The following is a 12,697-nucleotide window of genomic DNA, read 5'->3' as shown; positions in this document are numbered from 1 at the left end:
TGTATTTCTCTAATAACTAATGCTGCTGAGCATCTTTTCATGTGCTTATCTGCCATCCACATATCTCTTTTGGTGAATTATCTGTTCTCATCTTTTGCCTAATTCCTTACTGGGTTGTTTCTTATTGCTGTTTCCTATTGTTGAATTGTGAGGGTTCTTTACACATTCTGGATACAAGTTCTTTGATAGCTATATGGTTTGAAAATGATTTTTATTAGTCCACAGCTTGCCTTTTCATTCTCTGAAAGTGTCTTTCACAGACAAAAAGGTTTTAATTTTGATAAAATCCCATTTATCAATTTTGTCTTTCAGGGATTGTGCTTTTGGTTTTCTGTCTGTAAGAAGTATTTGTCTAATCCAAAGTCATAAGATTTTCTCCTGTTTTCTTCCAGAAGCTTTCTAGCTTTACATTTTATGTTAGTCTACGATCTATTGTGAGTTGATTTTGTATAAGGTGTGAAGTATAGGTTGAAGTTCTTATCTTAAAATGTGGATATCCAACTGTCTCTATACCATTTGTGGAAAGTACTACCCTTCTTAGCTGTATTACCTCTGCACCTTTGTCAAAAATCAATTGATTACATTTCTGGGGTTTTTTTGTTTGTTTGTTTGAGACAGGGTTTCAGTCTGTCACCCAGCAGGCTGGAGTGCGGTGGCACGATCACAGCTCACCATAGCCTCGAACTCCTAGTGAGCCTCCTGTCTCAGCCTCCTAAGCAGCCATGACTACAGACATGTACCACCTGTTCAGCTAATTTTTCTCTTCTTTATTTTTTTTTTTGTAGAGATGGGGGTCTCACTTTGTTTCCCAGGCTGGTCTTAAAATCCTAGACTCAAGCACTCCTCTCGCCTTTGCCTCCCAAAGTGCTGGGATGACAGGCCCACCATGCCTGGCCTTTGATTCCTTTCTAACAGTTGTTTTGTGGTATTCAGCATACAGATCTTGTACCTGCTTTATCATCTTTTGTGCTGCTATGGATAGCCTATCCCAGTTACTGTATTTTCATTACTATATTTTTCAGTATAAAAACTTCTAGAAATACTTCTGTTTGTTTGCTAGAATGTCTTTTTATTCATTTGAGAGTGTCTGTCTTTTTCTCGTGAAGCATAGTTATAATAGCTGCTTTAAAATCTTGGATACAAATTTCGACATCTGTGTCAGCTTGGGGTTAGAGTGTGTTGATTGCCTTTTCCCTTGTAAATTGTTGAGATTTACCTGTTCCTTAGTATGTCAAATAATTTTGGATTGTACTCTGGACATCTGTATTATGAGATTCTGTGTCCTCTTAAACTCTTCTGGAGAATACTGATTTTCATTTTGTTTTAATAGGCAATTAAAATAGTTTCAGACCACAAGTCTGACCCTCCTCCTGTGGGCTTTGATTCTAGTGTTAGTTTCACTTTCGAAGCCTTTGAAGTGCTATTCAGATCCACCCCTCAGCTGAACTCAGTACTTCGGATCTGGAGGCCTTTGGTGAACCATTTTGGGTCATTTCAATACATGAGTGTAGGGATGAGCTTAGGAATTCATACATGGCTCCATGGGTCCCTTTTTGAGCTCCCCCCTCTGTGGTTTTTCCTACACTCTTAGATACCGGAGGCCCTTTCTTCTGCCCTCCGGCTGGAAAGCTGGATGCTGAGTCTTAGTCTGCCTGCTCTGTCTTGGACCTCCCACAGCTAGGTCTTCCTCTGGGGCAAAGAGGTAAGAGAAAAGAAAGAGAAAACAAAATAACAGAGATTCTCCCCACATTCTTTGAACCACAGGGCTCCCTTTAATCAGCTACTCTGGCCAAGGAGAAGGTCTTTTTCTGAGTTTTAGGTACTGTGTGGCTGCTTCTGCCACCACCACCATTGTAAAAGTGTAGCTGCAGACACACCAGAGCTTGCTTTGGGGCAAGGATGGGAGATTGAGAGAGAAAAAAAAAATTCCAACAGGATATCTCCTACTCTCTATCTTCTAAGAAGGTATCTTCTAGGTCCTCTAATCAGAAAGAAAGGGCTTCTCTGAGAACTTTTTCTGTCTGCCTCCAATGCCTTGATCTGCAATTTGCTGCTCTGACTCTAAGCCAGGAGGTATGAGAGAAAAATAAAAAAAGAGAAAACTGGTCTCCAGGGTTTGAGTTCTCTCCCCAGCGGCCTGCTACTATTTACTTTTCGGAATCCTCCAATTGTTGCTTCAGGTCTTCCGTCCAGGTCTCTAGTTGCATTTAGTGTAAGAGAGTGTAGAGTGTGCTTCTCTGTCTTAACTGGAACTGAGCCTGCCTGTGAATTTAAAGCTAATCTTAACCCCAGTAAGAATGGCTATCATTAATAAAACAAACAACAACAGATGCTGACGATGATGCAGAGAAAAAGGATCACTTCTACACTGCTGGTGGGAATGCAAACTAGTGCAGTCTCTTTGGAAGACAATGTGGCAATTTCTGAAAGAACTAGAAATTGACCTTCCATATGACTCAGCAATTCCCCTATTGGGAATATACCCAGAGAACTCAAATCATTCTACAAAAAAGATACCTGCACACATATGTTTGTTGCAGCTCTATTCACAATAGCAAAAACATGTGACCAACCACGTTACCCATCAAAGCTGGACTGGATTTTTAAAATGTGGTACATATACACAATGGAATATTACGCAGACATAAAGAAGGAGAAGCATATGGACTTTACAGCAACTTGGATGGATTTAGAGTCGATCATACTCAGTGATCTATCACAGAAACAAAGAACAGAGTACTATATGTTCTCACTCATAAGCGGACCTTGAACAATTATAATGCTATAAGAAAGCGATTGGCAGTAGTGGGAAACTGTTAGGGGAGGGGAAGTGGGATTGGCAGTTGAGGAAAACTGCCAGGAGAGGGAGGGGCATACCTTGTCAACAAGGGGACCTGCATAATCAACGTTTGCATACCTCACCCTGAATTGTACTCCTCATCTTTATAATAAAAAATAAATAAATAAATAAAGCTAATCTTGCAAAAGAAGAGAACTCTCGGCTTACCTTATGCCTAACATTGCCACACAATCGTTATTTCAATATTTCTCAAGGTGAATTTATTTTGAAAGATCTTTAAACAAAACACTGGCACCATGATATATAGAAAGTATGTTTCACATGAACTGCCGGGAAGTGATTAACCTCCATCTATCTTAAAATAGACACAAACGGCATTGTCAAACATTAGGTTAAGCTATTTATACAGCCTAGACTTATTAGCAATGGCTACTGCTATGTTTCTCAAATTCTTTTACATAGAGGCAGATAATTTTTATTGCATAAAAGCTGCTTCTTTCTTTTTCTCTAGTTTTTAAACAATAAGGCCAGATCTGTGTGCACATATATACTTAGAAGTAGGTAGACATGAAAGAAGTTCACTGGTCTGATTAGAACTCACTCAAGGAGCTCCAAGGTGATGGTTCCTTTGGGTTCTGCTTCGACACTTTTCCCCCAGAACTTCAGTTTGGGATAGATGGAGCCGTGAAAGATGAAATCATTGTTTAATCCTTCTGCATGAAATGCACTGATTGGTGGGTGATGGCTGACCTGTTCAGAGATGAGCCTGAATCCAAGGTCATCTCTTAAGATTAAAAAAAAAAAATTGAATATGCACGTTAGCATCATTTCAGTCAAAAAGCAATATAAAAGTATTAAAGAAACAGGTTAGACAAAGTAAACAAGTTTTTTTTTGTTTTTTTTGTTTTGTTTTTGAGTTGGAGTCTCACTCTGTCGTCCAGATTGGAGGGCAGTGGCCGCTCCCGGCCACCACAGCCTCAACCTGCTGGGCTCTGGCGATCCTTCCGCCTCAGTCTTCCAAGTAGCCGGAACTACAGGCGCACGCTCCCAGGCCCGGCTAGTTTTTGATTTATTGTAAACAATTCTTAATCATCCTCCCGATGAAAAAACAACTTAACATAGGAGAAATCATACAAATCCAACCCAAACTACTAAATCTGATATTATTATAATGCTAGCAACTTGCACAAATCAAAATAAAGAACAGCCACAGAAATTTGGGTAATTTGCATGAAATAGCAATATTGGCCATATAAATTTAAAATGTATTGTTTCTTCTGTATTAAGAGAGAGGAATCCAGGGTGTCCGCTTACAAACATCTAGGGAATAAATGAGATCAAAACTTGTACAGAGAAGAAGAGGAAGATACAGAAAAACTAAAGCCAAACAAATTCTCCTAAATATGTGTAAACAAGAAACAGACTGGTACAAGTCAACAGAACTGCATGTGTAGATGCATTCACTGGCTTTATGGCAACAGTATATATTTATGCAAATATATTTTTAATAATTTTTTTTAAAGATGGAGTCTCACTCTGTCACCCAGGTGGTGTGCAATGGCACGATCATGGTTCACTGAAGCCTTGAACTCTTGGGTTCAAGTGTTTCTCCTGCCTCAGCCTCCACAGTACTTGGGACTACAGGCAGATGCCACCACATTTAGCTTTTTTTTTAATGTTTCGTAGAGATGAGGTCTCACTATGTTGCCTAGGCTGGTATTGAACTTCTGGGCTCAAGCAATCTTCCTGCCTCGGCATCCCAAAATGCTGGATTATAGGCACAAGTCACTGTGTCCGGCCATATATATTTATATGGTTATAGGGATGATGATTAATCCCACCTAATCAGGGTATCGAAATCCTTATAGCTACTTTTTATAATGGTACATTTTATGTGTGTTTCAATATTTTTGACACAGTCTCCAAAATAATAAGTATCAGAAACAAACATCAAAATTGTTAACTTGTTCCCATCATATACAATTGGTGGTAGTGATTTTATATACACACACACACACACACACACACACACACACACACACACACATATATATTCCTCTTTATTTGAAAGCTATGTAAAATCATGCAGGCAAAAGACCTCACCGAACTAATTCATAAGTCTCTCCCAGGAGCGGGTTGAAAGGCTTTCCAGTCCGTTCCCACTGAGAAGCAACAGCGGACACAGCAAATGCAGCGACACACTGTGGAAGAGAGCATTGAACGAGTTAAAAATAGCCTTGCTGGCTCCTCATTCTTTTAGGAACTGAAATTTTGCTAAAGACAGTAATTTACAAAATTATTTCAAGGAGTTCAATTACTTTGGGTTTTTAATATGCTCTAGCAATGTAATATGGAAACTTAGAGATTCAGAATGAAAATGACTGAGTCACTTCCTGTCATGTTATTCCCAACTGTGGTTTTTATAATACCCCAAGAGTGCTAAAATTCTCTCTAGGACTCGTAAAAACCTCTCAGATCCCAAGTTACTTTTAATTCACTAAAAAATGTTTAAAGGTACGACATTTCAGGACTGGGGAAAAGAGATGTAATGCTCAACAGTTGAACTGCTGTTAAGTCCACTGAGGTTGGAAAATGCTGATTTTATAAATGAAAGAACAGAGAGATTCAGTTTTGAATGCTACTGCTTTGTTTGAAGGAGAACAATGTGTCTGCTATACTCTGCCTGCACCCAGCCCAACCATGTGCATGACATAGCCATCTTCTATTTGAAAAATAAAAAAAGTTCAATCTCTGCTCTCTTTTGTTTCAACATATAGCAAATGGGTATACGTTTATATATACAAATAAACACAAACATATTTATCTATGTGCCTGTGTTTGTGTGTGAGCGTTCACTCCTTCTGAAAGAAGGAAGGTTGACTTTCTCCCCTAACACGATGCTTTTTTCCAAAATGAAGACTTAGAAACAGCCCACCGATGTCCAGTTTGGTTATGGACCACCTGCTGCTTCTCCTGCAGTTCTCATTAGTCCTTGCACGATGGTGACACTCTGACTAGAGGACTCTCTATACATGCTGACTGAGCTCTGGTAACATTTCCTAACCTCTCACACTGGACTTAACAGTAACCGTGTATGTGCTTGGTGGTCAGCTGGTAGTGAGGTCTCTGGGACATAGGCCTTTTCCAGGGCTCCTTGACACATACCTGCATCCTTTCCACAGGATCAGAAAGTGAACTGGCCTTGTGGATGAGGTAAGTATGCTCCATATATTCAGTTAGTCGCTGTAGGAAGCTCAAAGGCTCATTAAATATAACTGGCATGGTGATCTTGGATAGTTCCTATTTAACAAGAAAACAAAAACTGTTATGTCCAACATACACAGCAAACTTATCTGCTGTTACCTTTACATACCATGTTTCTGGAAAGGAAGTAACAGAAAATAGTACCCACGAAATTTCACTTATAAAGGTATTAGCTCAATTTCACAAATCTTTCCAGAACACCTAACAAAATGGGATATATTGTTCTAGGCCTTGAAGAAAATATAAACATTGCCCAAATGTTCTCCTTGCCTTCAAGAAGCTCACTATCTCATAGTGAACATGAACTGATGATTATTACTAAGCCTGCCTTACATCAGAATTAGGAAATGTGATATAAAGGTGACAGGGACACAAAAGACAAAATACTTCACAGTGGAGTTAAAATAATCAATGAGGGGCGCCATTAGGCTGAGACAGCTCCAGTGCCTTGGATTCCCCATAAGCAAACCAAAACCCAATTCAATGTCAACTTCAGCTTCACCCATCAGAAACTGCCAAACTAAACTCTAACTGGGAACTCTGCACTTTAACCAATCAAACAGATTTTTTTGTCTTGCTCCCTGTCAAAAAAACACCTCATAAAAGCTTCCCCCTCTCCTGCCTTCTCACCAGAGAGCTGAACTGCTCAGTTTCTGGGGCCAACCAAGTCATGAGTTGCTGTCTGCTCAAATAAACGTGTTAAAATTTCAATATGGCTAAGTTCATCATTTAACAGTGGGCTAAGGGTCAACCACATATGACATTTGTGTGAGTAATTTTCTGAAAGAAATTTCAGACTGTTTTTGGCTGACAACGTTGAACTTTTCTGACACCAATTCAGTACAAATTATCAACTAGGGTGCTAGATGGCAATTGTGTATGCTACAGGATAGATTTTAAATTCTGTTGGTCAGAACGAAGACACCATAGTGGACTTTCAAAAAAAGTTAACCACTGGGCAGGGGGTTTTCTGACCTGAATTGCAACCTTTCAACTCTCTTTACCATGTGCTACCAGCAAGCAACATCATCGTGGGACCTATACAAAATTCATAAGTGACACATATCTTGGTATTCACTGGACTATTCTGATGATCCTCCCAAACTTCCAACTACCATTCCCTTGGGAATCAGATCTTTCATGAAGCCTACTGGCTAAAGTCATAGGCCAGGCAAACAGTCCTGAGGTAGAATCCAGTCTGAAGGCCACCTGACTTAGCTCTGACTTTTTCTCCCTGAAAGTTCACATTCTGCACAATTAAAAACAATGTAACCTTCAGAAAACTGCAAGAGGAATACATTCAAAGAAAATAAACTCATTCATTACCATCAAGTATTACAGAACATGTAGCAGCTCAACCTAATTAAAAGAAATGGTAAATTTATTGCTGTCTCAATGGGGAGATGAGGGAGAACAGGAATCTATGAGGAGAAAGAGAAAGCTCAGCTAGATGCACCCTCAGAGCTCATTAAGCCCAGAGTGCCACTGCTGGAAACAAGGTAAGAAGCCTGGGACCACCAAGGTTCGTCTTAACTGGTACAATCAGGCCCTCTTTCTTCTACTTAAACATTATTTATATTAACTAAATGTAGCTCTACCATTTGGTCCAGCAATCCCACTACTGGGTATCTATCCAAAGGAAAATAAACCGTTATACAAAGAAGACATCTGTATGTATATGCTTACCACAGCACAATTCACAATTGCAAAGACATGGAATCAACCTAAGTGCCCACCAACTGATGAGTGAATAAGGAAAATGTGAGCTATATATATGCACCACAGAATGCTACGCAGTCATACAGATGATGAAATAATGCCTTTTGCAGCAACTTGGATGGAACTGGAGGACATTATCCTAAAGTGAAATAACGCAGGAACAGAAAATCAAATACCACGTGTTTTCTCCTATAAGTGGGAGGTAAGTATGGTCTGCAAAGGCATCCAGAGTGATATAACGGACACTGAGACTCAGAAGGGGGCAGGACGGGAGGGAGATGAGGGAAGAAAGATTATCTAATGGGTATAATATATGCTATTCAGGTGACAGGGACACTAAAAGCCCAAACTCCACCGCTATATAATCCATCCTTGCAACCAAAAACCACTTGTACTCCTAAAGCTATCGAAAAGTTTAAAAATTATCTTTATCTTTTCTTTTAAAAAAAAACTGACTGAGGAATACATAACTCTCAAAGTATAAAATTTAATAAAACAAATAAAAATATGAAAATGTCTCTTTACTTCCCTGTCCTACTTCTCTCTCCGGAGGCAAAGTACCACAACACTTTGGGATACTACCTATGTATTTACACATATATGCAGATATACTCATGATACACACACACACACACACACACACACACACACACACACACACACACACACACAGATTTGCTTTACTAAAACATTGCATCAGCTCTGTATATAGATGCACTGAATTCACACAGTGTTCTGGGGGTCTGCATGTGTTGGGGTGGGAATCTCACACACATGTAAGGACAACCATTGAGTCTACCAAGATCTTTGTAATCACTGGAGAGTGTAATGGTACAACCATTGAACCAGGCTGAATTCCACTGCTGGGTTCACCACTTACCAACTATGTGACTTTGACCAAGTTAAATTCTGTGCCAGTTCCCTCATTAATAACTTGTATTTATTACAAAGCATCATAATAAGATTAACATTTACAAAACAGATCAGTTCTGGGCACATTAGTAAATACTATATGCATCTGTTAAATTTAAAACAAAGATCATGTATGGATATACCATGAACTATTTAATCATACGTTTTTTGTTTTGTTTTTGTTTTTGTTTTTTGAGTTGGAGTCTCACTCTGTCACCCAGTCTGGGGTGCAGTGGCTGCTCCCAGCCACCACAGCCTCGACCTGCTGGGCTCCGGTGATCCTTCCACCTCAGCCTTCCAAGTAGCTGGAACTACAGGCGCGCGCTACCATGCCTGGCTAATTTTTTATTTATTGTGGAGATGAGGTCTCGCCAAGTTGCCCGAGCAGGTCTCGAACCTGTAGGCTCTGGCAATCCACTCACCTCAGCCTCCCAAAGGCGGGGGATTACAGGCTGAGCCACCAAGCCCGGCTAATCATACATTTTTAAGAATATACACAAATATGACATTTAAGTAGATAGTCTCCAAGTGGAGTTTCAAGGTCAAAAGTATGCTTATTTAAAAAAATTTTCAGGCTAGTTGTGGTGGCTCACATCTGTAATTCAAGCACCTTGGAAGGCCAAGGTGGGAGAATCACTTGAGCCCAGGAGTTCAAGACCAGCCTGAGCAACATAGTGAGATCCTGTCTGCATAAGAAATCAAAAAATTAGCCAGGTGTAGTGGTGCACACCTGAGTCCCAGCTGTTTGGGAGGCTGAGGGGGAAGGACTTGGGCCCAGGAGATGGAGGCTGTGGTAAGCTGTGATTGTGACACTGTAGCCTAGTCAGGGTGACAGGGAGAGACCATGACTCTAAAAAATTTTTTTTAAAACAGATACTACTGTGATGAACATTTTCTAAAGCGGCTTTACTAATTTATACCCCCATCAATGCCGCATGAGAGTCAACATCTTTGATGTTAAAAGAGGTGTATTACTTCCAATCTGTTCCTTCAGTCATGTTTACTCTTTTGCTAAAACATACTTAACTGAGCACCTCCTCCGTGTCAGGTGCTAGAGTAAAAGTCTTATTCCAGCAGGTCCTTCTGGAACATGCCCTTGTGTTCCCACTGCCCCTTGAGTTTATTTCTTTTCAGGCATTTCTCACGCTGCCATGCACTCCCATTATCTCCTTCATTGGCCCACAAGCTCTTGGAAGATAAAAGTCTCATGATGTACAACAGATAACATGGCAGAATGCTGAGCAAAAAAGGTCACTTTTGGAACATTATTCAGTGCTAAAAAGAAAGTAGCTATTGAGACACAAAAAAAGACATGAAGGAAACTTAAATGTCTATTGCTAAGTGAAAGAAGCCAATCTGAAAAGATACATATTGTGTAATTTCAATACACAACAGGCTGGAAGAGGTGAAACTAAGGAGACAATGAAAAAGATCCGTGGGGCAACCCCCTGGGGTTCCCTCCTGCTCTGGCAGCCACTCTGTTCTCTCAATAAATCCTGCTTTCTCAAAAAAAAGAAAAGAAAAGAAAAGAAAAAGATCAGTGGCTGTCAGGAGTGAGGTGGGAGGGAAGGAGGAAGAAATGGGTGTAACACTGCAGACTTTTACAGCAGTAAAGAGCCTCTGTATGATACTAACATGGCGGACACACGTCATGTGAAGGTACCACACCAAGAGTGAACCCTAATGTAAGCTGTGAACTCTGGGAGACAATGATGTTATCAGTGCGAGTCCGTTCTAACAAATGGACCACTCTGGTGAGGGATTCTAACATGGAGGAGGTTATCTATGCATGTGTAGGGATAGGGAGTATATGGGAACTCTCCCTATCTGCCTTTCAATTGTGCTGTGAACCTAAAACTGCTCTGAAAAGTAAATGCTTTGACTGGACATTCGGTGGCTCACGCCTGCAATCCCTGTGCTTTGGGAGGTCAAGGCAGAAAGATTATCTGAGGTCGGGAGTTTGAGACCAGCCTGGATAACATAGTGTCGGGAGTTTGAGACCAGCCTAGATAACACAGTGAGACACTGTCTCTACAAAAATTAAAAAGCTAATTTTTTGACCAATCATAGTCAAGAAAAGATCAGATTATCATTCTAGTACCGCTATAGAAAATATCATATAGTCACTGTCACATGTGATAAAAGCATGTGCAACCAAAAAAAAAAAAAAAAGGGGGGGCAGAAAGAAAAATAGTATTAGAGAAGAATGATTGGCAGCTAACTTATACAATGTATTATTATTTTGGACTTATATTGTTTGTGTTGCCAGTCATTTACACATCGGAATTTGTTGCAATTTTTTCTTCATTCTAAATAAAATTTGCACTTTCAAATCTAGAAACAAATAGGTTACAAACAACACATTAAAATATTTTGGCTTTATTAAATATCTTTTTATAGACATAGAAACAAATACTAGAAGATCGTGGCACCAAAAAGCTAACAGTCGTTATCTCTCGGAGTTGGTAGTACAGGGAATCTTAATTATCTTCTTTATGCTTTTTTTGTATTTTCCAAATTCCCTAAAGACATATTGCTCTTCGAATCAAGGTTAAAGCAAATTTTGAAACCTAACAATTTCAGACTGGCAAAAAGAAAGGATAGGGAAGCTAACAACCTTGAACCACAGAAGGTGATCCACCTTACAACAGGCATACTTACATAGATGGTAATCACATACCAGCCAAGAAAAAATTGGCATATGAGTAGTACAAGGGAGAAAGAGGAACAACAAAATAACCCAGGTTAGTCTACTCCTAAGCTCCAGAGACAGTCAAGTATTGTGGTTAAAAGAATGGGCTCTGCCATGATCGTGCTACTGCACTCCAGCCTGGGTGACGGAGTGAGATCTTGACTCAAAACAAAACTAAGAATGGGCTCCAAACAGAGAGTGGAATGGTGGTTGCCAGGGGTTAGGGGAAGGAGAATGTGGAATTAGTGTTTAATGGGGAATTCGAGTTTCAGTGTTGCAAGATGTAGAGTTCTATGGATGGATGGCAGTGATGGAAGCACAACAATGTGAGTATACTTGACGTCACTGAACTGTATATCTAAAAACGGTTAAGGTGGTAATTTTACACAATGTGTATTTTACCATAATTGAAAAATGAAGAAAAAAATGAGATCAAACTCCCAATTGTTTGTGTGGCAGTGAGCAAGTCCCCCACCTTTCCCCCAAAGTGGCAACGATTTCATTACACAGGGCTTGTAAAGATTAGATTAACTAATTCATGTAAAACACTTAAGAGTAGTACACCAGCCATATGTTAAGTGAGCAATCAATGCTACTTAGTTTCATTATTATGAATAATGCATACAAGCTCTCCTAGTGCTCGGAGTTGCATGGAAGCAAGGGTGGTCAAAGGCCAGGACTCTTCACTCTGTTCCCTGGGCGGCCAAGGAGTAGCAGCTACTCAGACAGCAGCATGGTGTAGGGTCTGAGTTCAAAAGGTGAGGGAGGGAGGGAGAGCCTCAGCCAGGAGGGATCCCAACACCAGGACAGCACGCTGACTCAGGACGACTGGTGACCGCTGTCCCCTGACCAGTATGTGATATCAGACTGTGCCTTGTCCAGCACCGCGCTTTCCCTATTTTCTGTTTTTCACTTTGTTGTGCACAATAGCAGGGTGAGATTTATCTTAAAGAAATTCAAAAAGCTTATTCATTAAAAGAATGAAGAACTTTACCTGCAAGTTTGATTCTGGCTTTTTTTTTCCCCCTCTGAAAAACAAAAGGCCGAGTTCCGGTGGCTCAGCCTGTAATCCTAGCACTTTGGGAGGCCGAGGAGAATGGATTACCTGAGCCTGAGGGTTTGAGACTAGCTCGGGCAACTTGGCACGGCCTTGTCTCTACAATAAATCAAAAATTAGCCAGGCATGGTAGTGCACACCTGTAGTTCCAGCTACTTGGAAGGCTGAGGCAGAAGGATGGCTGAAGCCCAGGAGTGGCTGCGAGTGTGCCACTGCACTCCAGCCTGGGCAACGGAGTGAGACGCCAACTCAA

General features: G+C 40.4%; 1 protein-coding gene across 3 annotated transcripts in view; it reads right to left on the bottom strand.

The window, feature by feature from the left end:
• Positions 1 to 12,697, bottom strand: part of OSBPL1A (oxysterol binding protein like 1A) — a 200,318-nt gene that overhangs the window by 15,964 nt on the left and 171,657 nt on the right. For all 3 annotated transcript variants that reach the window (XM_008069370.2, XM_021718229.1, XM_008069374.2), the window contains 3 exons: positions 5,966 to 6,100; positions 4,904 to 5,001; positions 3,402 to 3,584 (listed from right to left, as the gene is read on the bottom strand). In XM_008069370.2, coding sequence (XP_008067561.1) covers positions 3,402 to 3,584; positions 4,904 to 5,001; positions 5,966 to 6,100 — 416 coding nt within the window. The remainder of the gene's footprint in view (positions 1 to 3,401; positions 3,585 to 4,903; positions 5,002 to 5,965; positions 6,101 to 12,697) is intronic.

The sequence above is a fragment of the Carlito syrichta genome, unplaced genomic scaffold (assembly GCF_000164805.1).
Source record: "Carlito syrichta isolate Samal-C Ts95f unplaced genomic scaffold, Tarsius_syrichta-2.0.1 Scaffold311970, whole genome shotgun sequence".
NCBI classification, from domain to species: domain Eukaryota; kingdom Metazoa; phylum Chordata; class Mammalia; order Primates; family Tarsiidae; genus Carlito; species Carlito syrichta.
The sequence above is the reverse complement of the archived record's forward strand: the minus strand, read 5'-3'. Positions and strand labels throughout refer to the sequence as shown.